This window comes from Stegodyphus dumicola, chromosome 2, assembly GCF_044657685.1.
Source record: "Stegodyphus dumicola isolate Sdum_Otavi_A_Nest chromosome 2, ASM4465768v1".
Taxonomy (NCBI): Eukaryota; Metazoa; Arthropoda; class Arachnida; order Araneae; family Eresidae; genus Stegodyphus; species Stegodyphus dumicola.
Genome location: NC_140769.1, coordinates 78,615,477 through 78,642,192, shown reverse-complemented (window position 1 = coordinate 78,642,192; position 26,716 = coordinate 78,615,477). Strand labels below are relative to the sequence as shown.

Sequence of the window (26,716 nt, the reverse complement as noted above, 5' to 3'; positions counted from 1 at the left end):
GACATTAGTTAGAAAAGGTTCCTCCAGATATTGAATGTGAATGGAAACAACTTACAGAAGAGATGTTATTTATTAAAAGTATACAAATTTTCCGATTCTTGTCTGTTGAATCAGATAACCAGTTTCAACTGCACTGGTTTGTGACACCTCAGAGAAGGCATACGCCGCTGCAATTTATTATCGTTCTGTGCTAGATACTGGGCAAATCAATGTTCAGTTGGTGATAGCCAAGACAAGAGTTGCACCACTAAATCACCTCCCCGATTGGAACTTTGTGGAGCATTCCTGTTGACTAAATTGATGGCTTTCACCTGTAGAGCTTTGAATACTTCTATATCACAAGCTTATTTTCATACTGATTCCACTATTGTATTAGCCTGTATAGGATCTCATGCAAGCCAATGGAAGACCTTCATCGCCAACAGAGTAGCAAAAATCTAGACTTTTATCTTCTCCTGTCCAGTGGCATTATGTGAGTGGAAATGCTAATCCTGCTGATCTTGCAACTCGTGGTGTGTCATCATCTTCACTAGTTACTTCATTGTGGCTACGTGTTCCAGATTTATTGCATGATTTATTTCATTTTCAGCCATTATTATCTACATCACTACCGAATGATTCTTCTGTGCCTGAGCAAAGATGTGCTTTACAGTCAACAACTGCTGCTAGTCACTTGACAGATGCTCATGATTTATTTTATAAATATTCTTCTCTCACCAAACTAAAACGTGTTATAGCATTATGTCTGTGGTTTGTAAATAACTGTAGAAATTCAGAAGATCAGGCAAATGGATTTTTAAAAACTAGTGATTAACTAAAGCTATGCATGTGTTAATTAAATTAATGCAATATGTTGAATTTAAGAATGAAATTAAAACTTTAAGCAGAAATCAATCATTATCTTGTACAAACAACATTTTATCGTTAAATCCATTTATAGATAACTCAGGTATTCTCAGGGTGGGCAGTCGTTTGCAAAACCTTGCGTATGGCTTTAGGCATCCCATTTTGCTGCCAAAGCGGCACATTTTAACTCATCTCATTGTTAGACATTACCATAAAATACTTTTGCATGCAGGTCCACAACTCATGCAATCTTGCATTCAAGAACAATATTGAATCATAAGTGGTAGAGCTGTTATCAGAGATTTAGTTAGAAAATGCATAAAGTGTTGCAAAATTAGAGCATCTGTCACTAATCAATTGATGAGCAATTTGCCATCTAGTCGCGTTTTCCCTGCTCCTGCGTTTTTGCACTGTGAAGTGTATTATGCAGGTCCTTTTCAAATTAAAACAAATAAGGGTTGTGGCTCTAGGTCATTCAAGGCATATATAGCTCTATTTGTTTGTTTTACAACAAGAGCTATTCACTTAGAATTAGTAACTGATCTTTCAGCAGATGCTTTTATTGCAGTTCTTAAGAGGTTCATTTCCCTCAGTGGCAAAAGCAGTGATATATATAGTGATTGCGGTTCCAATTTGGGAGCAAAACGCAAACTCGGTGAATTTCAAAGGCTTGCTAGATGTACAACGTATAACCAAAATGTTAGTAGATATTTGGTTGATAACGGTATTAAATGGCATATAAACGTTCCACGTGCACCACATATGGATGGACTCTGGGAAGCTGCCACAAAATCAACAAAATACCATTTAAAACGAGTAGTTGGCAAGGCAAGATTGACATATGAAGAATTTGAAACATTTCTCACACAAATAGAAGCTTGTCTTAACTCGCGACCTTTAACAAGTTTATCTAATGATCGAAATGACTTATCAGCATTGACGCCTGGTCATTTTCTTATTGGTAGATCATTAACAAGCATTCCTGAACCAAATTACATTGAAGTTTCCCATCTCACTAGATGGCAACATATTCAAAAAATGGTTCAACAAATTTGGAAGCATTGGCACAAAGAATATCTGTGTTGATTATAACAAAGACCAAAATGGCTTTTGCCAACTAAAAATTTTCAAGTTAGTGATCTATGTCTCATAAAGGAGGATAACTTACCTCCAACTAAATGGAAAATGGGTAGAATTACTCAATTACATCCTGGTCTTGATAATATGCCAGTTGCGTGTTGCCATTGGGTAGGTTAGGTTAGGGTTGTGACTATTAAGACTTCAGATGGCATGATCAAAAGAAATATTACAAAATTGTGTCCATTACCAATTTGAGTTTTAATTCATGTATTATAAATTAAGTATTATGTCATGATTTTAATATTGTGTAGTGTTTTTTAAATTTGCTGAATTTTTAACCACTGAATGTTTAAATAGTATTTCAAGGTGGGCGGCATGTTCGCGCCTTATGTAAATTTTGATTTTGTTCTCTGCAAGAGGGCGCCTGCGAGCGCCAAACTACCTGTATATCTATTGTATGAACTTGTTCTTCTCACGGCCAATAAACCCAATAACGAACGTCCGTGTCTACTTTCCATCCACTAACAAATATTCAATATCAAAAGTAGCAACAGAGCTATTACTCTTCCCACAGACTACGAAGTCCATAACATCATTAAAGCCTTAGCAGACAGAAAAGCGCCTAGTCCCGATGGTATAGATAATATCATTGTAAAGAAATTTATAAAGAATTCTCAGAGTTGTTTATAAAACTACAAAGAGCATGCTGGCAAGTGGGACAATTCCCTAGAAACACGAAACTAGCTGAAATTACGCTCTTTCACAAGCAGGGCAAAGGCTCGTCAGACACAGCATCATATAGTCCTATAAGCTTACTATAAACCAGTAAGCTTTTAGAAAAAGTAACAACACTACACAGCCTTAATTTCCCCATGTACAGGAACAAGACTATAAACGAAAAACAATATGGCTTCTGCACAGGAAAAGTTCTACAAACAATGCCTTGAAACTTATATGGAGCTACTTGCAGGGTTGTTGAGTACAGGCTACAACGGACAATGATATAATCAAAGTTGTAAAAAGGCTGTCCCCAGGGGTCATGCTTGGTATCTGCACTTTGGGATCTTGTAGGAAATGCAACCTTCACACTTTATAACCTACAACAAGGAGTGGGTATCCAGGCATAAACATATGATTTTCAATTGACCATATCTGGTAGCTTGTACATTAGGCTAAAACAGCAAAATGGGATAAACATTTTTTCAACCTGGGCAAATCAGCACAAATTAAATATCTCAGCAGATAAAACTAAACAATGGTTTATATGCACGCAAGAAGCACGAAATAGGAATCACACTATAAAGCTAAAAGGAGTAGGTGATCTTAAATACCTAGGTACCATAATTAACAATAGACTTTCCTGGGTATCACACATTAAAGAGCTTAAGCAGAAAATAAATCAGCTTAGGAATTCAATGGTTAGAACAACAGGACCTCATTGGGGTACTCCAATCACTATGCTCAAAAGTACAGAACAATCTCAGAAAAGATTATATTACATGCGGCTGCCATATGGGAAAGGAAGCTCACTGCCCATATGAGAAGGCAACTTCTCACCATCCAAAGAATGTAACTATTGATAATATGAAAAGGTTATACAACATTCTTAACACTGTGGCACTGGAAGTGCTGATGGGGAACCCTCCACTGGATCTTCTAGTGGAGACAGAATCATTATTATTATGGACACTGTGCTAGGAAGATAATATCCCTCTGTGGCAAAAGACATTCTACCACACAGATGTGAAGCGCAAGCTCATCATGCTTTTTGCTGTATGTCTATTTCAGAAGCCAGAAAATTTAGTATTAACTGAAAGTAGACTGCATCAGATAATCAAGACAATTTTTATTTTATAAAAAGGAAAGATAGGAAACTTTGTAAAAGGTATACTTTTTCTAAAAATGAATAATAATTTACATTCACATTTCTCTGAAACTTTATTAAAAAAAAGCAATAATACTATTAGACACTTTAATTCTATTTCCATATAAATAATTTCCGCATGAATCCAGTCTTTACAAAAATGCAGAAATTTAAAATCAGATTTTATGTCTAGTTCAGAAATGGAAACTTCTTTAATTACATTCCTCTCAATACACAATATTCATATACAGTTCCCTGTTCCTATGTATAGCAATTTTTTTTTGAAACAATTACATAAATAAGGCACTTTTTGAAGAAAAAAAAGCAGAAACTGGAAAAAAATTAAATTAACTGAAAAAAAATGTCAGCTATTTTAAATATTACACGTTCACAGATTTTTAAAGTAATGGACACATAACATAAAAAGTACAAGTTTTGGTTCTTTTTATTATTCTCAGCCTCTCCCTGGAAAGTATTTACTCAGCAGCATACTATATCGCTAAAAAAAGGAAACCTATGATAGTCCCAAAATGTATTTATGTGGCAATCCAGGCATGCACATGCACGCAACAGACAAATGCAAATCTCCACCTTTGAATTTGATGGTCCTTTTACTGATTAGTGTTTGTGTTTATATTGAGCACATTTTCTCCTTGTAAGTACACAGAAGGGGACTGTGGAGTTTTCCAGCTGATGAAAAGAAAGCGTTACATTTGTTCAGAAATACAACACTTTATCCAACAGCACAGAATGCAAAATTTCACACTCCATGAAGTTTACTTTATAAATCATCAAATTTTGATCATCCAAATTCGTGCAAGTCTCCAATATATATATATATATATATATATATATATATATATATTCTTTTTCTTTCTTCTTTCTTAAACAAAACCAGATGGGGAGAACAACAGTATATGTACAATAGTTATGAAAGATTCCACAAGGAATTCTACAAATTTGTGGAATTCTCTGATGATGCTTTTTAAGTGAAAACAAATCACTGTGTACGAAGGGAAAACAGTGGAAAAAATCACATACGGATTTCTTGAAAAAGGTAGGTGTTTAATGACAGATGTTTCTTATTTTTTTAATATTACTGATTAATTGCCTTTTATAGAACTCATAATGCACTGCTATTTTCAAAATGTCTATTAGTTTCTGCCTATTAACTTGACAAAAAACTACTAGCTGAGTTGGTGACTTTTCCAAAGGAGGTGCAGAGCTACATACATATTATATTATCCCAACCATCTTATTAGAAGCCACCAAATTCCCAGAATGAGTTTAATTATGGAAATTTCTAGAGATGAATCAATTCAAATTTGTTTACAAAGATAAACAATTTAAATAATTGTTTATCTTTGTAAACAGATTTAACACGTTTTAAATAGGTGTTACACAATTAAGATTCTTCAAAAACAAACATTTCAACATACACTTACTACTGTCTGTTTAAGGCATATTGCACACAGACCTTTCTAGTTTTGAAATAAAATTGGCACTTACTACTAAATGACTTTTTTGTTTCTTTATGCAGATTTGATATAGCAATGCGTGCAGCAAGGATGGCATAGTCAGGATGTTTTGTAGTCATAGTCGCTGCAATTTCTGCAGCTAAGTTATCAAGTTCAACTGTTGTAACACCAGGATACAAGCCATTTATGACTTTCATTGTGATGGCAGGCTAAAAATACAAAATCACTAAAATACTTCTGAATGTACAATTTTACATATTTCAAACATAAGCAATTCACTCAGTTACCAATATTCAGTAGCTCAAACGAAAAGTTTTTACTTACCGGATCAATGTAATCCATACTTAAACCATAACAAAGCTTTTGGATTCTGGAAGTGATTTTGTCGAACATAACGCTCTCTTTGCGGCCATCTATCACATTTAATATCACAATATTAAAAAAGTATTTTTAGTTGTAGTCTACTGCAAACATACTAAATTAACTCAAAATCATAAAGAGAAAGTAATGAATTTACAAAACTCTCATTTAGTACATTTATGCAGAAAACAATACAAAATTTTAGGGTACTTACGTATTAACGCAACCAGGCCAAAATTCGCATAAATCGCCAAATTTGGCAACCATACATGTGTGAAAATAGACGAAAGTTTATTTGTAAAAAGAAAAAATAACACTGGGCGTGTACTACCACAGCAATGGGTTTTCGGCGGAATTTGCTGAGAAAAGAGACTTTTTTTTGGTTACTGTACCTAACAAAAGCGCCGTTACACCCTCATGGAAAAACTGCGAAAATATCAACGAAGGAAGCATCATTTATTCGGATTGCTGGAAAGAATACAATACAAGCGAGTTCGAAAATGCTGGATTTCTGCATGGAACTGTTAATCACAAATATAACTTTGCGGATCCCAACACGGGCGTTCACACACATGTAGAGCGCATGTGGGGCTCAGCCAAATGGCGCAACAAAAAAAAGAGAGGAACAGCCCGTCATCATCTTGACTCATACCTTATCGAATTTATATGGCGCCAAGCTCAAGCTGTTAATGGCGAAGACGGTTTTCAATCAGTGCTAAAAGCAATAGCCAAAAGATTTCCGCCGAAAAAATAATTCTGCAACTTATTCAAATTCGAAAACGGAAGGGTTTAATTGCTATATATTTTAAAACAAAATAATATAAAAAACTGTATTAAAATTATCTTTAATTAATAAATGTACATTTTCTTTCTATTCATACTTTTTTACTCAAACTTACAAATCGTGCCAACCTGGTTGCGATAATACTTAAGTACCAATTTTAGTCTTAAAGAAAAAGAAAAGAAAAAAAAAAAAAAAAAATCTAAACATTTTCTGAGTTTCATCCTGTGGGTTTTATGTAATCGGTGTAAGAACATATACACATACTTGCCAACCTATGACACTCAAAAATCAGGAGATTTTTTTAAGAAATCGGGAGATTTTTCACAATGTTAAAAAGACTTTAAATGATGAAAATATAGTTTTTAATAATGAATTAATTTTAAATAGTAACTAATTCTTAAATGCAAGCAACAGAAAAATACCTTACACATAAAAAAAATTTCTTATTACTTGCATCGTTTAAGAAAACGAAAAAAAAAAAAAAGAAAAGAAAAGAAAAAAAAAACTTTAATCAGTTTTCGTACAAATGTTATAAACAGTGGCAGATTTTGCTTTGTTTAAGAAACGTCATAATTTTGTTCATAGCAATTGCCACGTAGGCCTGCTTTCGCTAATAAAAGTTTTTCTAATGTGTCATCACGAATATTAGATCTAAATTTAGTCCTCGTTTTCGCAACAACACTGAAAATCCTCTCACACTCTGCATTGCTATGGGGAACTGTCAAGATGGCCAACATAATTCTAGACAGTTCACTATATTTCAAAATTCCATCAGCATCTTTCAGTTTTCTAATTAAACTCCACTGGGTGTCAATCTTAGCTGATTTTATAACTTCATCCAAGTTCTCTAATTGTAAACTGCTGTTATGCAGCTGTTGGAACTGTTTCAATTTTTCCTTCTTTTTAGAACTCCTTTCAAGATAATAATAAATATCAACAATGTGTTCATCCACATTTATTGGTAAAGAAGCTGCCCTTTTTTCAGCTGCTAAATTTAAGGGGTGACAGGTGCACCTCATAATCTGCAAATCTGAATTTTCCTAAGATGCCTGCAACACCAGTATTCAAGCCTACCAATACTGGTGTATTATCAGCACCAAATGCTAAGCAATTATCCAGAGGGACTACATTTTCTTTTAAAGTTTTAATAATTAGCTGTGGTATATTAAAGCCTATCAAATGTCCTTCTAAAGTGGGGACAGAAAGTAAACTGCACTCAATTTCTGAAGACTCTGGATTATAAAAAGAAACAACAATTGGATACAGTTTTGAATTGGTATTATTGCTTTCATCCATAGAGAGGCAGAACGGAGCTGTTTTATTGCAATCAATAACTGATGATTTATTTTTCAAACCCATTTCTTTAACAATTGCACCTGTTTTGGTTCTTGCACTTGAATATTTCTTAGCGATCTCACTATCCGGAAACAATTTTCTAAATAAAGCTGCAGCGTGATCCGATGCATTCAGTGGCAGGTTGTACTCCTGCAAAAAGGCAGAGAACAGGCATTAATAACTTTTTGGTCCTCTGTTTCTGAAGAAAAATTTAATTTTCCGTTTTTTTTCTCAAAACAACTCATGTTATCCTTGTGTTTTTGTGTACGCAGATGTTTGAGTACATCTGCCCTTCCACCATGCGAAATAAAAAAATTGCAACGACAGGTGGTACACATCGCAAATTTATTACATTTCCTTGAGGAAATAATGGAAGAAAAGTCAACTGTGTAGGATTTTTGAAATGTACACGAGTATTTCACCTTTCTCACAGACATAACAAAAGATGATAATTTCTAAAACTATTTCCCGAAAGCATGTGTACTCACACAACTCAGGACAAAATGACCGAAATAACTAAAGAACATCCAAATAACACGCAGTGGAGCACGATGCCCATTGGAGAACTGGAGAACGACCTTTCTGGATACATATATGCTCTCACTCACAAAGCAGAAGTTATCTAATTCGCAAGGTTTTGTTTTAGATATAAGCTAGAGAAAATTCAATTGCTTTCAGACATCCAAAATCACTTTTTTTTTTGTTCATATAACAAAGCATTAAGCCAAGTTCCATAAAAATCATGAGAAATTTTAAGAATAAGAAAAAGTCGGGAGAAATATATTATAAATCGGGTTGGCGGGAGAGCGGTCGAAAATCGGGAGTCTCCCGCCTAAATCGGGAGAGTTGGCAACTCTGTATACAGTACAAAGTCCGTAATCCGGACTCGTCGGGACTTCGGCGATTGCGGATTGGGGTTTTTTTCCGGATTATAGATCATCGATTTAAATCTAGTAAGATGGCATGCAGAAATTATACAATTAAAAACATGAAATCGTAATTTATGAAATAAACAGCAATTATGATCTAAAGGGTATCAAAATGTATATAAAAAAAAGCTTAATATTTATTTGTTTACTTTAGTAAACATTTCTATCAATGTAAATTGTTTAAGTTGTTTCATTTTTTGTGCTAATACTTTCTCTTTAATTCTATATACAGACATAATTTCTTGTTCAGTTACAAAGTTCCACTGTTCAAGTCCTGTAATTGCTGTGTTGAGAATACCGACTAACTCGTCAATCGAAATTTTTTCATTTTCAATAACATTCTCTGTTACTCTTTTCACTATCGAAAGCGAGCATGGGTAAACGCTTTACTGGCTTTACGCACATCAAAGATGCATGCGTAAATGCATTACACGCATGTGTAAGTTTGTGGCTTTGAGGTCCGGATTATAGATCATTCCGGATAATGTCCGGCTTAGAGACTTTGTATTGTATTAGTACAACAGAAAGAAACATATTTACAAACAGTACATTTTTTTTTTTAATTTCTCATATTTATAGGAAGAGCACACTCGAAATATTTTAGTAAATAAATGTTTTAACATTATTTGCCTTAATTAACATTTAACATCAAAATATTCTTACATGAAAACAAAAAGTATTTCTGTGATAAAAATTAACAAGCAGTTTTTAATTTCATAAAATTATGAAATTAAAAACTGCTTGCTAATTTTTTTTATTACCAGGCAACACCATGCCCAGTGTCGCCTTCGCACTGAGCATTTGAATGAAAGAGTTAAACACACATATATGTTATGGAATATTCTTCATTAATAAAACATAGTTGCAGATGCAAGAATCAGAATAATGGAAACATCCTAGATTTATACAGAATCCTTTCCTAATATGTCATAGGACTGTCTTTGGGCATGTATACAGCATGTAATGCTAATGGGAATCAAATCACAGTATGCTAACGTAATTAAAATTAAAACCGACATCATTGAAAGCTTATCAGCAAAGTAATAATTCAGCTAATATTGAAAACACAGTCACTGATTTAGTGTCTGTATATGTGATTCATTTTTGGCTAAGAAATATCATTCTGATTAAGAAAAAGTCACTCCAGCGAAACATTCTCTAAAATATTAGTTTTAATTTGGAAGAAAAGTTTACTATTAGTTAGTTATTTAATAGTTTAAGAACAGTTTGTATAAGAATAAGAAATCGGAAAATAATTAATCTTATCTCCTCAAAACCTTCCAATTATTATCGTTATAATATATGCATTTAGCATTCATTTATGCAAACTTTAAATGTGCCACATCAGACAACTTTTCAGGCACCTGTGCATTTAAAATTCTAAGCATATGACCTGTAATGAATCATTGAAGAAGACTAGAGATGTGCAGCTGGAGTGCTAAGTGATACATGATAGAAAATCAGTTGGCCAACGTCCACTTGGAAATATTTTTTTTTATAAATTCGACATAAGCTATTTATACTTTAATTTCTTAATAGTCTGGCCACTTTTTTATGATAAAAAATAAATTTATAAAAACCAACATGCAAGTCATTTAAAAAGCCTTTGTTGGTCAGTGCCTGGCTTGTGGGTCATAGGTTTGCACCACTGTCCTATATGAAACGAATATTCTAACAACAGTGTATATTGGTGCATATTATATGGTATGGCAAGAAAAGCTTTATAAAAAACTCCTTAATATGGGAATTAATGGAAAGGTGCTAAAATGGATAAAGTCCTTTACAAATTAATGTATCTGTCTTTACAGACCAAGTTAAATATAAAACTGCTATTCAAAATATTATAACTTACAAACCGGCTTTCCACAGAGATCAGTAAGCAGAAGTGCCCTATTTAACATCTATATTAATAACGTAGTTGCCACCCTAAAGAGCATTACAGGTAGTCCACGGCTTGCTATTTACTGATGACTATTACTGATGCTATTACTGATGAAATCATCTGGACTGAGACACCAAAACTTAATGTAAAGCTCGTGATGAAGGAGCAACTGAATAAAGCTATGACTGTGCTTTCAAAATGATGAACTGGAAATAACATGATGGTAAATTTGGATAAACTTGCAGTCCAATCCTTCTCACTGACCCATCAAGCACTCTGCCCTGAAGTGAAGTCTGAAGCTGTTTGAACTGTAAATATTGATAAATTTAAATACTTAGGCAATATCTTTGATAATAAGTTGAGTTGGAAACTACATGTAAAGTTACATACAGAACGCTCCTATCAAAAGTTCACTATATTGAAACACTTGGCTAGCTCCTTGTGAGGAAATACCAGAACAACTCTAAATATTACTTACAAGACATTTGTATTATTTCTGATTGTATATTACAGTGAATCACTCATAACACAAAGTGAGCAAGTTCTCAAGAATTCAGAAATTTTTCAAAATCAAGCAATTAGACTTATTAATGGATGTGTTAAATCTACCTCCATTGAAACTATGCTACTCCTGATAATAAATTTGTCCATAAGAACCATTACTGAAGAGAGAACTGTTATCTTATATGAAAGGTTGCTTCACATTGGCCATAATTTCTGTATTAATTATCGGGACACAACTAGAAATCTCAACATCCCGTGCGACTTCCTACAAAAAGTTCATAAAATAAGGGAGGAGTGTGAAGAAAGAAATTGTAACGGCAACAAACCCACTTTCTATGTTCCAAATAGAGACACACCTTAACTTGATTGATTTAGTCACCAAGAATGAAACCATCTATAGAGATGTTGAAATGCCTTACCCTGTAAACCATTAACCCATTAACGGTTTGGCCCCGATTTTCTCGTTCTTTTATGCAGGTCTCTTAACGGTTCGTTACGGATTATTGTTAGTTTAAATGTACCCTTGAAAACGGACAGTCCCGTGTTTTTGTATTATCGAAAAAACACGCTAAAAAGGACTAGCCCGTATTTTTGTATGTCTTCCAACCCCCAATGCCTAAGGGGACAAGGGTCCATGCAATTCTGATGACAATGGGTAATGGCTGTCATTAGCGTGGGGAGAAATCTTGATGTTTTGGGATAAAGGCCTTACACTGACTCTAAAGAAACAAATTTATTACCAGTTACAAAGTGGATGCATATATAAAGGGATTTAAGAATTTCCGTTTTAGAGCAGTTATTGAATAAAAAATAGAATTTTTTACAAAATGAACGTTTACCTATAAGAGCATTAATGAATTAAAACGAGAAAAATAAAAGTAATAAATGCAAACATAAAAATCTGAAAATGAAAATCTTTCAGATTTTACATTAGGCCCAAGGGGCGTTTTTTTAACGGTTTGTGGGTTAAACAACGGTTTGTGGGTTGTTTTAATGGTTTGTGGGTTTTTTAACGGTTTGTGTGTTGGATTTTATGGTTTAAGTGCGAAGAACATATTTTATTTTTAAATATCATGTTCTTCGCACTTAAAACTTCAGTTAAACAGCAATACCGCAAAATAAATTTTAAATGAGCATATCTTTAGAATTTCCGATACACAGTCTCGCCCGTTGAAGATAATTTTTTATATTATTATTTTCATACAGTGTTGCTTTTGCTCGCTTTAAAATCGTTGAGTTTCTTAATTAAAAATTCATTGAAGTTTTACGAAATATGAAACATATAATAAAACAAATTCCAAATCTCGGCTTCGAGATGCCCATATTCGGGTGGAAATGTACGTTATTCAAAACTGGATGGGTCTAGGTACCGTTGTTTTATCACAATGCGAGAAACATACATATATTTATGCAGATTATTCATTATTTAATTTCAAGGCAGATAGCCTCGAGTGCTTTGACGTAATCTAATAAACCAAAACCATTATTTAATTTCTTTAAATATAATACAGGGCTGTAATATGTGGTAGCAACAGTTTGAAAAGTGAACTGACATAGTTTTCAACGGAAAATGAAAAAATGAAGTTAATAGACCTTCTCGGCTAACGCCCTTTGTTTTAAAAATAATGTATCATGTAATTTAATGGGAATACGAGATTAAATAATTCTCTTTAAGAAATTTATCTACAAATTTATATCACGAATAACAAAAACGTGAGGCTGTCTTGATAAATTTATAAATATTATGCATCTGACAATGCGATTCAATTATTTGATTTTGTAATTTAAGAACCTATGATTCTTCTTATAAAACTGTACAGGAATTTAGCAAAGAAGCTATTAAGTAATCTCTTATTACTATTAATCTATGCGATAAATTATTATTATTATTATTACTATTGGTTCAGTCTTTTACATCCAAGTATCCTTTTACCTCAAATAATCGAAAAGGTACATAAATTTAAAACAAAATTCGCCCCAAAATCAGAAATTAGGTTACGAATTTCATGCAAATTTTATTTCAAAAGCTATTTTACGCTCTGTAAAATGATGCAACTTTTAGTTTATTCTTAAATGGAAATATGCGCAAAAAATTTCTTCGACATTACATTTTAAAAACTCTAAATCGAATTATTATCATCCGTAAACGGTGTGTGTACAAAATTTGAATTCAATAGCTTATCGATAAGTAATTCAAAAATCGACGCCAAGCTTTTGATTAAACACCGTGAATGAACTGAATACAATTTTTGGAACAGCTCTATTTTTAAGCACTTTGGAAAGATCGGTAAGTTGTTGATATAGCATAACCGTTATTTTTATAACATTCTTGGCATTATGAAACGTGTAAGTGACATTCATAAGTGATTCCCGACAGTTCTGTTCATTTGTCAAAGTGGCTGCTTTTGAAAATATTGTGAAGCTCACTCGATGTGCTCCACTATCTATGATACTCATTAAAGATATTTAATTATGTTTTATTTCTATACAGAAATACTGGTAAAATTAAGAGGTCAAATATTTAATTATTTAAGTTATATAACTACTTATACTGTCTCAAGAAATTTTGAGTCATTTTGTAAAAATAATCTTTTCTTTAAAATTCCTTTTTCCCCCTACCCCCTATGCTTCATAACTTTATTACTATTCTGATGAATGGAAGGTTCGTAGAGACATTACATTTTTTTTAACAGCAAGAGACATGAAAAATGAGCAATGCCTTACCCGGGACGCGAACCACGGACTTCTCGAATGCGCGCTGAGCGTACTGAGACCACGAAGGCATGCTAAAAGGGCGGGAGAAAATACCGTATATACTCCCCCTTTTAAACGGCGACTGGGGATTAGGGGACCGAAACGCCAAATCCTTGCAGCGGAGAATCATCATCCAACACCTTTTTTGGTTTGGGTGCCACTATAGAAACATTAGGTTATTTCGAAGCAGGACATGTGAAATAGGAGCAATGCCTTCACCAGGACTCGAACCACCAACCTCTCGAATACACGCCACGTGCGTGCTGACCATTACACCACGAAGATAAGCTAAGAAGGCGGGAGAAAATACCTTATAGGTTATGAAAACCAAAAGTTGAGTAGGTAGTCACAAATCTAACTAATAAATGCTCTACAAATACAACTTTTAATATTTTAGCAGAAATTTTTGGAAACGTATTTATATAGATTGTTGTAGAAATTGACACAGTTTGATGCCAATTTAGAGGAGGGGTTGTTTATGAGCGTATTAAAAATGCTTTTCCCACTCAAAATGTTAGCTACTTTAAAATAATAATTCATAATCGCACTGAATCTGATGTTTACAATTATTTCCCCTGAGATTTCTTTAAAAAGAAAGAATTACAATTGTGTTTAATGCAGAAAATTTAATGGAATTGGCATCTGCGCAAGAGGACGGAAACTATCAGGGAGGACTTTTTAAGGAAAACTAGATTTCCTTCACATTGAACGTAGAAAACCTTCACCGAACAAGCGTGTTCACAAGGATTTGAACTTATGTAGGATTACCAGTACTCAGCGGTTTTAACGCTTGGCCACTGGGGCCCGCAGACCGATTAAAAATCTTGTTTAGAAACCTTTTATCTTGATTTAGTGTGACAGGTGCCATAGTTTGAAGGTTAGGATTACTTGAATACAGCAAAACACACGAGGACTATCTGCTTTTAAGGAAAGAGATGCCTTCGTAGAGGACGTTTTAACGAGAAAAGTCTCATATTCATGTTATACATAGGAAAAATACCATTCAGCCATCGTATTCGTTGGTCAGGGTATAAATCTAAGTCAAACTACCAGTACTTACCGGCCAATAATATGGCCGTAGTTTAATAGGGGAAATAACTGTTGGACTGTAAGGCATCTAAATTAAAAAAAATTAAAAAAAAAAAAAAAAATTCACTTCTGAGGTAACCTTAAACCCAAATTAAGTTTTTTATTATAATTATGAAAGAGTTCAACTCATTTGTTAATTTTCAGATTGTTAAAATTAGTGTGGCTTTAATGAATGATTATTTAGACCTGTTACAGGAAACAAATACATCAAAAGTTTCCTTTAAAATATCAGGAATTATTGAAAAATCTTCTGTAATTTATAAACGAGAAAACGTATTTAACCAGATTTTACATGTGTGAAAAAATAATGAATTTTGATCTCCCCTAGTAGAGACATTTGTAATTATATTTCTAGTTCCAAATTCAGAGTGAAAAATCTAGGTGCCTGAAGCCAGAGAACACTATCGATTCTTCTTGGCTTCTATTTTCAGCGACGAAATAGATCAACTGCATGGAATTTTTATGATTTTTCTCAACACGTAAACTAAATGCTTGTAAGTGTTTCTTAGAAAGCTCGTCGGAAGTAGAATATCTCTATCTTGGTAGATAGATATCGTGTGCTTTAGTAAATTTAGCAAATCTAAACACAGAGCCGACAGTACTATGTTTGAGGCCTTTCTCTAACATAGTTGAATAGTGTATCGAATAGTCGAACAGTGAAATTACTTTTATCTCAATATTATATATTGCATCCACAAAAATTTCTCTAAATTAATGTTATTTGGATTCGAAAACCATTTTATGCTTAAATACATCTTTCCAGATGTTTATCTTTTACTCACTGAGAGTCAATGCTTCTTGAAGATGTCAATTCATGAATGAAAAATTATTTCTTGCTTTTCCGGTTTCCCCTAACCGTTCCCACAAAAGCCGAACATTTGGGCAAAAACAGCCCTCCTATGATGTTAATTCCTTAGTAAAAGAGAAAGCACTGAACGGGGTAAAGTAGTTGAAATCTTGACTTTCCTTTTCACTCAGAATTCAAGCATTCCCAAAATCTACTATAAAAGATATACTCCCTAAGGTATAAAATTTTTGTGTAATGAAATTATAAAATAAAATATATATATATATATATGCATTCTAATATATACATATGCTAAAATATGAATGCATATATATATCATTGATTATATATATATATCATTGATGACATTAATTAAATTCTAATTAAACCATTAAATTGACACTAATTAAACCATTAGACACACTCACACACATACATATACAGATATAGAATCACATAGTATCAGTAGGTGAAAGAAGAAAATAAATCCTACTGGTGAAAGATTGCTAAAGAAATTCAAAGCATAATGAAAGTTTCTTTTATCTTGGAATCAAAGAACTTTTTTATCGCTTCAGTTTTTGGGAGACTATTAGATTAAAATGTAATAAATAAATAAGTATATGGAAGAAAAATAAATCTTTAAAGGAAGAAAAAGGAAAAATAGAACCAAACAATCAAATCATTTTCAGCATTAAAACCAATTTTAAATGCGACAATATATTTTTCTGCCGACACGAAAACTTAAGAAAATAGACAGAAATCTGCATTGTTTCACCTATCAATATACAACAAATGGAAAAACGATACAAGAAAAAGTAAATTTGAAAAATTTGCAAAAGCAGAATAATTTTGAATGCTGCACAAACAGAAAGATACCATGCAGAGACATTGGATTTTTTTTGAAGCAAGAAATGCGAAAATTCAGCAGTGCCCTCATTGTGCTTCTAATAAGGAGGTCTAAATTCTAGCTGGAAGGACTTCCATTTATAACAAGATAGCGAGAATGACATAATTCCTTTATTATTTGTTTCATTTAAAGGGCGAGAGAGAAGAAGCACGAGGCACTGTCGGAATAATTCATGTGTTAACGAATTATCGTCTGACATGTTTTCGTTGGGGTGCCATTGAAGAGACATAGCGTTTTTATGAAAAAAAAAAAAAAAAAAAACACGAAACATCCGTTATCCTATCAGCGGAATACGCACCACAGGCATTCCGACTGATAGTCCGATCTACTATCACTTACACTCCAAGTTCAAATTCTACCTGGAAGAAGCTCCATTGAGCAATTTCCAGATCAAAGAAGAATGAGATAATTTCTCATAATCAATATGGATATATAACTGATGATTCTAAAATTTTATTATCATTAAGACTGCAAAAAATACAGGATTTAATTCATTTTCATACATTTTAAAAGAAGTTAAATTTTTCAGAGAGTTACTATAAAATATTTATTAGAATGTCAAATTTAAGCATTTCAATTATTTATATAATAAAGGATAAATTTTATATTTATATAATAAAGAAAAATCGTTGATAATATCACTCTGATTTTAGTGGAGATATTTTAAGAAGTAAATAAGTGAAAGCTGGAGGAAGAAAAACTATTTCAAGTTATATGTTTATCTTAAAAGTAACGAGAGAAAAACTATGTTAAAAGAAAAGGCACGCATATCGAAATTGTTTCCTGTACTGCTGACAAATTGTTATATGGCATGCATACCATAATGTTCATGAATAATTGATTGCTACTAGATTAATACAGGCATAGCATATTTCTAGGGACTGATTTGCTGCAATTTCCAATTTGATTTTTACATACTTTTATATTTAGGACACTAATTACATCACACTGAAGATTACTCAATGCAATAATTCCATTGCAGTTTTATAGAAAATTATAAAATTTTCAGTTTCAATAAACAAATATATAATATTTCGATGACTCAGCAGGTAACATAATTTATTATCTTTCAAGTTTTTTTCGAAAACACCTCGGCAGATATAGAATCAGCCGCAGACTGTACTAACTTTAACAAGCACAGTATCTGAGTGTTCACATTTCTGTTTATAACTGCAATAAGAACAAGTATAAGTTTGAAAAGTTTACCAATGGCTATGTGGATAAAAGAGATGATCATAAGTATTTTGACCTGGTTTTGGTTTCTGGTCAATACGTTGGCTGTAAGGAAGATTTCGTGATTTTTTCCATGTAAACTAGTTTTCTTTATAAATTCCACTAAGTCTTTCGTTAAGTACATACAAAGTTGCTACATTAAACATTAGGAAGTGTTTACATAGGCATACCTGCCAACCTCTAAAGATAAAAATTCAAAAGATTTCTCCCCCAAATTCAGAAGATTTCTCCAAAATTCAGAAGAACATGAAGAATTAATATCATGCTTTGATATTAAAAAAATAACAATTTATACAAATAGAAAGAAGAAAATTGTACTTACATTAGTAAATCTCAATTAAGTAGTAACTAAAAAATTTATTAGGAAACATAAAACAAGAACTTAAATGTTACACAAAAAAATTATTGCAATGAATTTAGAGTGGATTTTTTGGCTTTAACTAAAAATTCTTTGGAAAATTTCCAGTCATAACAATTAGTTTCCTCATAACATTTAGCAATTAAAATGTTTTCTAGAGTTTTTGGTGAAATTGAAGAACGAAACATAGTTTTGTTTTTCTTCACAACACTGAAGACTCTCTTGCACTCAGCATTACTGTGTGGAATTACGAGAATAGCACATAAAACTCTTGCTAGTCTATCATATTTTGGTGTTCCATCAGCTCTTTTTATTCTTTTTAAGGTACCAACGAGGACATCAAGCCTATCTTCTGCAGAACTGGCAAAGTCTTCACACTGTGCAGCAGAAAATTGGTTCTGTAGTTCATCTAAAGCTTCATTATGGCATTCATTTTCTTAAATTGTTAACAAAAATGGAAATTTATCAATAAAAAAACGAATTTTTTCAAAAGATGAATTTTCAATTTGTTTCAAATTTGCCACTTCAGCATTTAAAACTTCATTTTTCAAAGGAAACTTCCTTACAATGTAATCACAGGCTGAGGAAAAGTACTTTCTAACACATTGAAAAAATTCTTTTTTCTCATGATCTTTCAAAGAATTTACAAGTTCCCTGGTTTGATTTCCAATTATAAGATCATTGTCATCCTTTTGATTTGCCAAACTATTATAGGCAACACGAATTAACACACTGTTTTTCACAACAGACGGTTTTACAAACTTAGTATAAAGTTCTTTCAAAAGATCATTAAGAATTTGGATAAGCAGGGGAGATTTTGGCGAAGCTGATTGTAGAAGGGTATTTACACTTTCAAAAATCTTAATGGTACTTAACACAAAACTACAATATGCTTTGTTCAAATCCGAAGAAAGAAGATAGAAAATCCTTTCCTCCCGGCTAAAAGAAGACTGTTTCTTCTTCCCTTCAATTTCTTTAACAAAGTTGACCTTTGAAGAGTCTTCTAAGCATTTTCTTTTTAAAGGGTTTGATTCGTGTGTTGGCCTTTCCCTTTTAAAGCATTTTGATTAGAAGCAAAGTTGGTTTTCGGAATCTTATATGCCGACAAATTTGATGGGATCTGTGGTTTCGTTTTGGTCTCTTCGTGGAAATATTTTAGCAATGCATCCCACTGTTCAATAAACCTTCCTAGCACTCTGCCTAAGGATAACCATCTGGTGCATACATATTTCAGAATTTTTCTCGTTTCACCAGAGCACAGTTCTTGGAAATTCTTTAGGTTTTCTTTCCTTTTTACACTTTTTTCCAGATAGAAAAACACATCAACCAGAAGATGGTCAATATTTAATGGTAAAGCAGCTGCAGCTTTTTCTGCTGCCAAATTAATTAAATGGCATGGGCATCCAATAACAATTAATTCATTTTGTTCTTTTTTGAGGAAAGAGGCTACACCCTTTTTGTCACCCACCATGACATGAGCATTATCTGCACCAAATGAAATGCAGTTTGATATTGGAATGTTAAGTTGTTTCAACTCATTAATTACCAAGGAGGCAATATTTTACCCCGTAGCATTTCCATTTAACAATGGAAGACGCAAAAGATGAGTTTTCATTTCATTAGAAACATCACAGAAATATGTGACAAAGATGGGGTAAAGCTTCCAATCGCTGTCGTTGCTGCCATGGATTGACACTGAAAATGCTGAATTCTGGAGTGCAGCTATCGTTTTACTTTGTGCATAGCAAGCAATTTCGTTCACAATAGAAGATGTTTTCGTGCGAGCACAAGCATATTTCTGAGCAATCTTGGAGTCGGGAAACACCCGTCTGAAAAGTTGACCGGCGTGATCGGCAGCCCTTAGCGGCACGTTGTGTTAGATGAGGAATGCAGTAAACAAACACTCTGCCAAAATGACATCGGCATCCGAATTCGTAGCCGAATTTGAAAAAAAATTATCCACTTTCTTTGATGTTGTTGAAGCCGAAGCATTAACTTCATGCTTTTTTTTAGACTTAACATGCTTCACAGTGTCGCTTCTTCCACCGTGACTTATTATGAAGTCACACACGCACACGTTGCAAAATGCATAGGTATTTCCTTTGAAGGATTCTTTAATTGTTGGAAATTTGGCTTCGTAGGCAGGCCGAAAATATTTAGAATATGGTTTTTTTTTAACTCATTTCGTAACAACAACGTATTAAGAAAATTCGTAGCACGTGCAAAGAAAACACAAACAAAAAAAAAAAAAAAAAAAAAAAGAATGCGACAATCCACGCTCGCAGAGTAATTCCCTTGCTGCTAAAGCGAACGTGAAAAAAATAATCTGGCGCCCACAAAGAAAAGAGTGGGAGAAACAAGTTCAGCTCATTGGATTGGCTGATTAAGCGGCGAGTTGGGAGAAACCGCAGGTTACTGGATTCGAAGCAGTCGGTAGTTGGCGGTAAAACACGATGCAATTGGCGAAAAATTCTAAAATTTCGACAAAAATCATTAAAAACACTTGAAAAAGGAAAAAAATCGTAAAAAATGGATTACGATCGTAAAATCGTAAAGACAAACGCATTTTCGTAAAAATTACGAAAAATTCGTAAAAGTTGGCAGGTATGCATAGTAAACATTTTAAAAGCGACTAGCGTAAAGAAAGATTATTTAAATTATGTTTTTAAAATAGTCTTTGGAAACCTTAGTGTCAGTTAGCCTGCGGAGGTCAGGTTCCCTTCCAAGTCGTTTTCTTTTCCCAGGAGGCAGGGGTGGAAAGGATTCTTCCCGATTATTATTACTTTTAGCAAAGACGTTTACAATTATCTATTCAATCCTTGCTAATCAGACGAATTTGAGAAGAAAAGGAAAGTTGTAGATAAATTTTGCTTCTTCCAGTGCCAGTTACAAATCATACAGTTGTTCAATAACATTTGAACTATATCATTAACGTTGCATATTACTAAAATGTACTTGTTCTTTAAAGTCCTTGATTTGTTCTAAAAATAATACCGCAGAAGTTTCAGAAGTGAAGTACAATTTAAAGCTACTTAACATTTGTATGCACATAAAAAAGTAAAACTGTTTAAAATGCATATAGTTTAACGCTTCCTGTTTTATTTGGAATAATATTTCAAAAATAAAACTCGTGTTGGTTACGACCGAAGCAATACTTAACGGGATAAAGAGCCGTACTTTGATAATGCATTCAGTTTTCGTCGTTTTAATAAAATCCATTATGATACTTATGCTGGTAATTATAAACTGCATTTACGGATACAGAAGTATGATTAATACACTAATATCACAGAATATACGCTTCTTATGCTCTGACAAGTTTTGTCAAGATACCAATTTTTAGTTCATATACAAGTCGTAAATTCCCTAGCCAGATTCCTTTTTTATATAAATAGATGCATAGAGGACAAAATGGAACAGTTAATTATATTTTTTATTCTTTTACAAAATTTAATTCTTTTAGATATAATTTTTAACGGTAAACGATATTCTGCTAAGTTATAATACAAAAATTATTACTAATAATAATTTATATCCTAATTTAATAATATTTATATCCTCATTTATATCACTCAAAACAGAATTGGAAAACTTATTCAAATCATATTTAATCAAAACATTTTACGAAGTTTTGGAAAAAAGGAATTTTGGGGTTTGTTTGATTTTTAACGGTGAATTCACTTATTGAAACATTTTTACCGTGTTTCATCATTCATATAACATTAGAAAAATAATTTACTAAATAATTCTTAGATGTAATAGTATTCTTGTTTATCTTTTGATATATGACTAAAAATAAATAAAAAAGCGGCTGGTATTCAATATTTATTTTTATTTAATTACAAATACTTGGCTATTGGTACTTAAGACATAGTCTTTCCATATTATCACTTTTCTATTCGGCCTTGAAATTATGTTAACGACCTAATAGAATTCGGAAAATCCTATGATTGCATAAAACTGCGGGAGGTGCTAATAATGACAACTTTTAAATGAAAATAGAAATTTATTTAAATTCTATTTGTGCTTGTCTGCTTTATGCATTTAATCTATCAAATGCAGAAAAGTGAGAAAAATCCATCCAACACAGAGAAATAATTCTTCTAGTCTGTGCTAAGATTGTATCAAATTCATTTAAACTTCCGATTAAATTCGAAATGCGATCTCTCAAATCAACAAAGGAATACATTTTTGGCTTTAAATTCCACATTAGTAGCAACTGTATAATAGCTAAACGTACCCAAAATATTTGTAGAAAACCGCCAAAATTCTAGAAATTGCTATAAAATCCCGAAAAATATTAGGAAGATTATTGCTTGCCATTTCCACGCTGAAAAGATCAAGCGTTTACGAGGATGAGCTCGACTGTTAACGAACAACTTGTGGAAAAAATTCAATGCTAAAATATAAATACGTATGCCAAATTTTCCAAAAATTCCTGATAAATATTGTACTCTCATCGTAAATATATATGGACCTATAATGTGATGAAAACAGTCGGTAAAAGAATGGATTAAAATTTAATTTCCAAAAATAAATTGGCCTACTAAAACTAAATAAAATAGATTAGTAAATAGTAAAAAATTGTGTAACAAAATAAATAATGATCTTTCTTAAAATGCTGCCCAATAAAACATGTCGGATAATTGAAAATTTACAAGCTTGGAAGCTAAAATTCTAAAAAGATTTCGGGAATTCGGCAGTCACATGTTAAAAGAAACAAGTCTACAGGCTACTAGTACAAAGAAAGAGGAGGGAGACGAAACGAAACGCAAGCCATTCAATACCGGGGAGGCAATTTTATGGCTTATCCATCACACTAAGGGGAAGCAAACATACTGCCTTAGGCTGAGCCATCTTAGAGAGATTTCAGAAAACGAAAGCGATTTTTTTGGAGGGGTTTGTTGTCTGACAACGTGGCCGTTTTCAAAGCATTTCGTTCCGAGAGGCGGGCTTGTTGATGAGTTAATTCTAAATACCTGAATCAAAACTGAGTGCATGTTTATAGAGACAGGTCATATAATGATAATCTAATGCCTACAGGTTCAGGGATTTATTGTACAGTGGGTGATCAGTTAACGAACAATTCGGACAATGAACCCTTTCAGGAAAGATTTTTATGTTCGGACAACGAACAATATTCGGATAACAAACAAAAAGTAATTCTAACGAAAACCTCTCGGCTCTCAGAACACCCAACACCAGTCCTCAATTCGTCCTGAAAATGGATGTGCACATGCGCTGACACGTCATCACTCACACTATGTAGCAGTGAGGCAGCACCGTACGACGCGTATGGTAGTTTGTGACGACACTTTGTCAATTGTATACCATAGTTGGTTTCTGTTCTTGTGATATTTGTATGTGCTTCTCTAAATGCCTTATAAAAAAAAAAAAACCTGAAAATCTGACAATATTATGGGACCTAAAAAGAGTGGAGTGTCAAGAACTGTGCTCACCATAAAACCAAGCAAGAGATTATAACTAAAGTAGAGAGTGGACAAAAAATTACTGATGTTGCTAGGCAGTACGGCTTGAGCAGGTCTACAGTAGGCACAATCCTAGCTAAGAAAGATATCAAGAAGACTCAAGCCGCTAAAGGAGTAACAAAAATTACATCTGAGAAGCAAAGAACTGCCATCCATGAAAAAAATGGAGAATTTACTTTTAGAATTCATTCAAGAGAAGTCTAGAGAAATTTTTGAGAAATTGAAAGAGCTCCAGGTTCGTCATCCAAAAATCTAGAATTCAAGGCTACCACTGGCTGGTTTGCAAAGTTTAAAAGGAGATCTGGCATTAAACATGTGGTCATGCGTGTGAGTCTGCTAGTGCAAATAAAGAAGCTGAGAAGTTCCATCTCAAATTTCAAGAATTCATTGAAAAAGAAGAGTATTGTCCACAACAAATATTTAATTTTGATGAAACTGGTTTGTTTTAGAAGCGCATGCTGAACCATACCTACATCACGAAAGATGAGAAAAGTGTTCCTGGGCATAAACACATGAAAGACCGATTGACGTTACTTTTGGGAGCTAACGCTAGTTGGTGATATGAAACTTAAAGCACTTCTTGTTTATCCCTTTGAGAATCCTAGAGCATTAAAAAAAAATTCATAATAAAGAGAAAACAGCCAGTGATGTGGAGATCGAATCAGTGGGCATGGGTCACGCAGGTTCTTTTTCAAAGAGTGGCTGTGCCATGAGTATCAAGGACTACCTTGATACCAATGGCTTACCACTGAAAGCATTGCTGCTATTGGACAACGCACCAGGGCACCCAAAGTAACTTGAACATAATTTGCTGATAGACTTTCCCTGGCTGACAGTGCAGATTTTACCTCCGAATACAACTTCACTCATTCAGCCAACGGATCAAGAGGTTATTGAAGGTTTCAAGAAATTGTACACTCGTGCACTGTTTCGGCAATGTTTTGAAGCATGCCAATTCTCCTCAAAAATGACTTTAAAAACGTTTTGGATAGAAAAATTTGACATTCTCGAAGCTATTTGTCTTATTGAAAAGGCGTGGTCAGAAATCACTCAACGACAGTTGGTTTCAGCCTCGCAAAAGCTGTATCATTCTCTGATTCAAGGAGACAGAAGTGATCAGGGTGACACCCTTGAAATTATGGATGAAATTGTAAGAACTGCGAGAGATCTGGAATTAGAGGTGAACGAGGATGACATTGAAGAGCTCATAATGGAACATGAAGGTGACTTGACAGCAGAAAAACTCAAAGAAATCTTGAATGAAGAACACCAAGAAACTCAGCGAAATGGGTTTCCTTCTGAAAAAGAGGAAGACGAGAGAGGAGCGATGCCAACATCTGCCATTAAAGATCTTTTGAAGAAGTGGGAAGATGTCAGAGCAACGGTCTTAAAATGGCACCCAAACCAAGCTGATTTCAATAGGGTTGCTGATCTCTACAACGACATTGCTATCAATCATTTCCTGAAAGTCCTGAAGGAGAGAGAAAAACAATCGACATTGGGCATGTTCTTTAAAGCCTAAAAAAAGGAAAAGGACTGATTAATGAGTAAGACTATATGTATGTATTATATTTCTAATAAATAAACTTACTTATACTCGTACATGACTTTTTTTAAAATTTAATTTTTAGGATCTCCAGAACGAATTAATTGAATGCCCATTAACATATATGGTAAATCGGTGATCGGTTAACGAACAATTCAGATAGCAAATATAATCTTGGAATGGATTATGTTCGTTAACCGATCACCCACTGTAATCTTTTTTTTTTTTTTTTTTTTTTTTTTTTTTTTTGGTATACCTGCCTCTGCTAAAAAAACACCAAAATGCATTTGACACTGAGGTGGAGGTGGGAAAACTCAGACAAGTGGCATTTGTGCAGCTTTTTTCCACCATCTTGAATCGTGAAAAATCACCATATCCTCGGGAGGAATTTTTTGACGCCAAGAGGGAAATGGCATCAAAAGGACTTTCCAAAAATTCCCTCTTCAGCCCAATATCGGGGGAAAAGCTCTGCTGGGTGAAAATCGCACAAGTCAAAGTGTAGCGATTACGTCGAGATGGTTAATTATACACATACACATAGAACAAATTGTAAACGATTAATTGTTGTGATTAAGTAAATCTACGTACTTTTTTCATCTTAGTATTTTATATTATGATATTAGCATTATTCACTTTTATACTTCTCTTTTTTATTTCTTAGCATTGATTTGAACAATTATCCGTAATAACGGTTACATATGTTTGAAAACATGTTCTTTAAATAATTGCAGTAATGATCAGGAAAATGTGATATATGTCATTAAAGATGAAAGTTTAAAAAAATATGCATATATTTCCACAATAATATTACATCCTCAAAATGTATTCCAGGCTATTGAATCATCATGCAGTCAGGTTTATATTGGATTTTCTGGATTCTTTTATGCACATAATTTCGATTAATAAGGTTAAGAGGGTTATTTTTATTCTTTTTTCTTGTTTAACTCTTTCACAACCAATCCGCTCGACACGGCCCCACATTGAAACAACCAGGACCGCCCGAAAACGGCCAAGATTGTAATCTTGTTTTCTTCCCTGTTCCTAAGATATGCAATAGCAGGTGTAGTTTCCCCAAATGCATTGTATCAGTTTACTGCAGGCAGCTTGTCCTAAGAGGTTTCTTATCTTTTGCTTGCTCGTGATATTTTGTTGTTGATTCTTTGATGGTACAGTGTGCTTTAAATTGCAACAAAATTGCAGTTTAAAAATTTAAGGATTATATTTACTTTTAATCAATTTATTCCTTCCTATAAAAATAAAGGAAATAAGCAAAATCTAAGTCGTGATCATAACAGAGCCGAAAAGCTTGTTGGTCTGACCTTCAGAAAAGTTTTATAAAGAACGGGGTCAAAGGCTAATGGAATCTTTGTTAGAAAGTACAAAGGATGTCATTCAAAATCTTCACACCTTTTTTCTGCATTAATGGATGGGGAGGGGAGAAAATTGCTGGGAAACTGGAATTTTCGGGCGGTTCGGTATTTTGAGGATACA

At 33.3% G+C, this 26,716-nt stretch overlaps 1 protein-coding gene across 4 annotated transcripts in view; it reads right to left on the bottom strand.

Moving 5' to 3' along the window:
* Positions 1-26,716, bottom strand: part of RnrL (Ribonucleoside diphosphate reductase large subunit) — a 219,775-nt gene that overhangs the window by 129,499 nt on the left and 63,560 nt on the right. For all 4 annotated transcript variants that reach the window (XM_085810790.1, XM_085810792.1, XM_085810789.1 and 1 more), the window contains 2 exons: positions 5,593-5,681; positions 5,300-5,477 (listed from right to left, as the gene is read on the bottom strand). In XM_085810790.1, coding sequence (XP_085666916.1) covers positions 5,300-5,477; positions 5,593-5,661 — 247 coding nt within the window. In that variant the 5' untranslated portion in view covers positions 5,662-5,681. The remainder of the gene's footprint in view (positions 1-5,299; positions 5,478-5,592; positions 5,682-26,716) is intronic.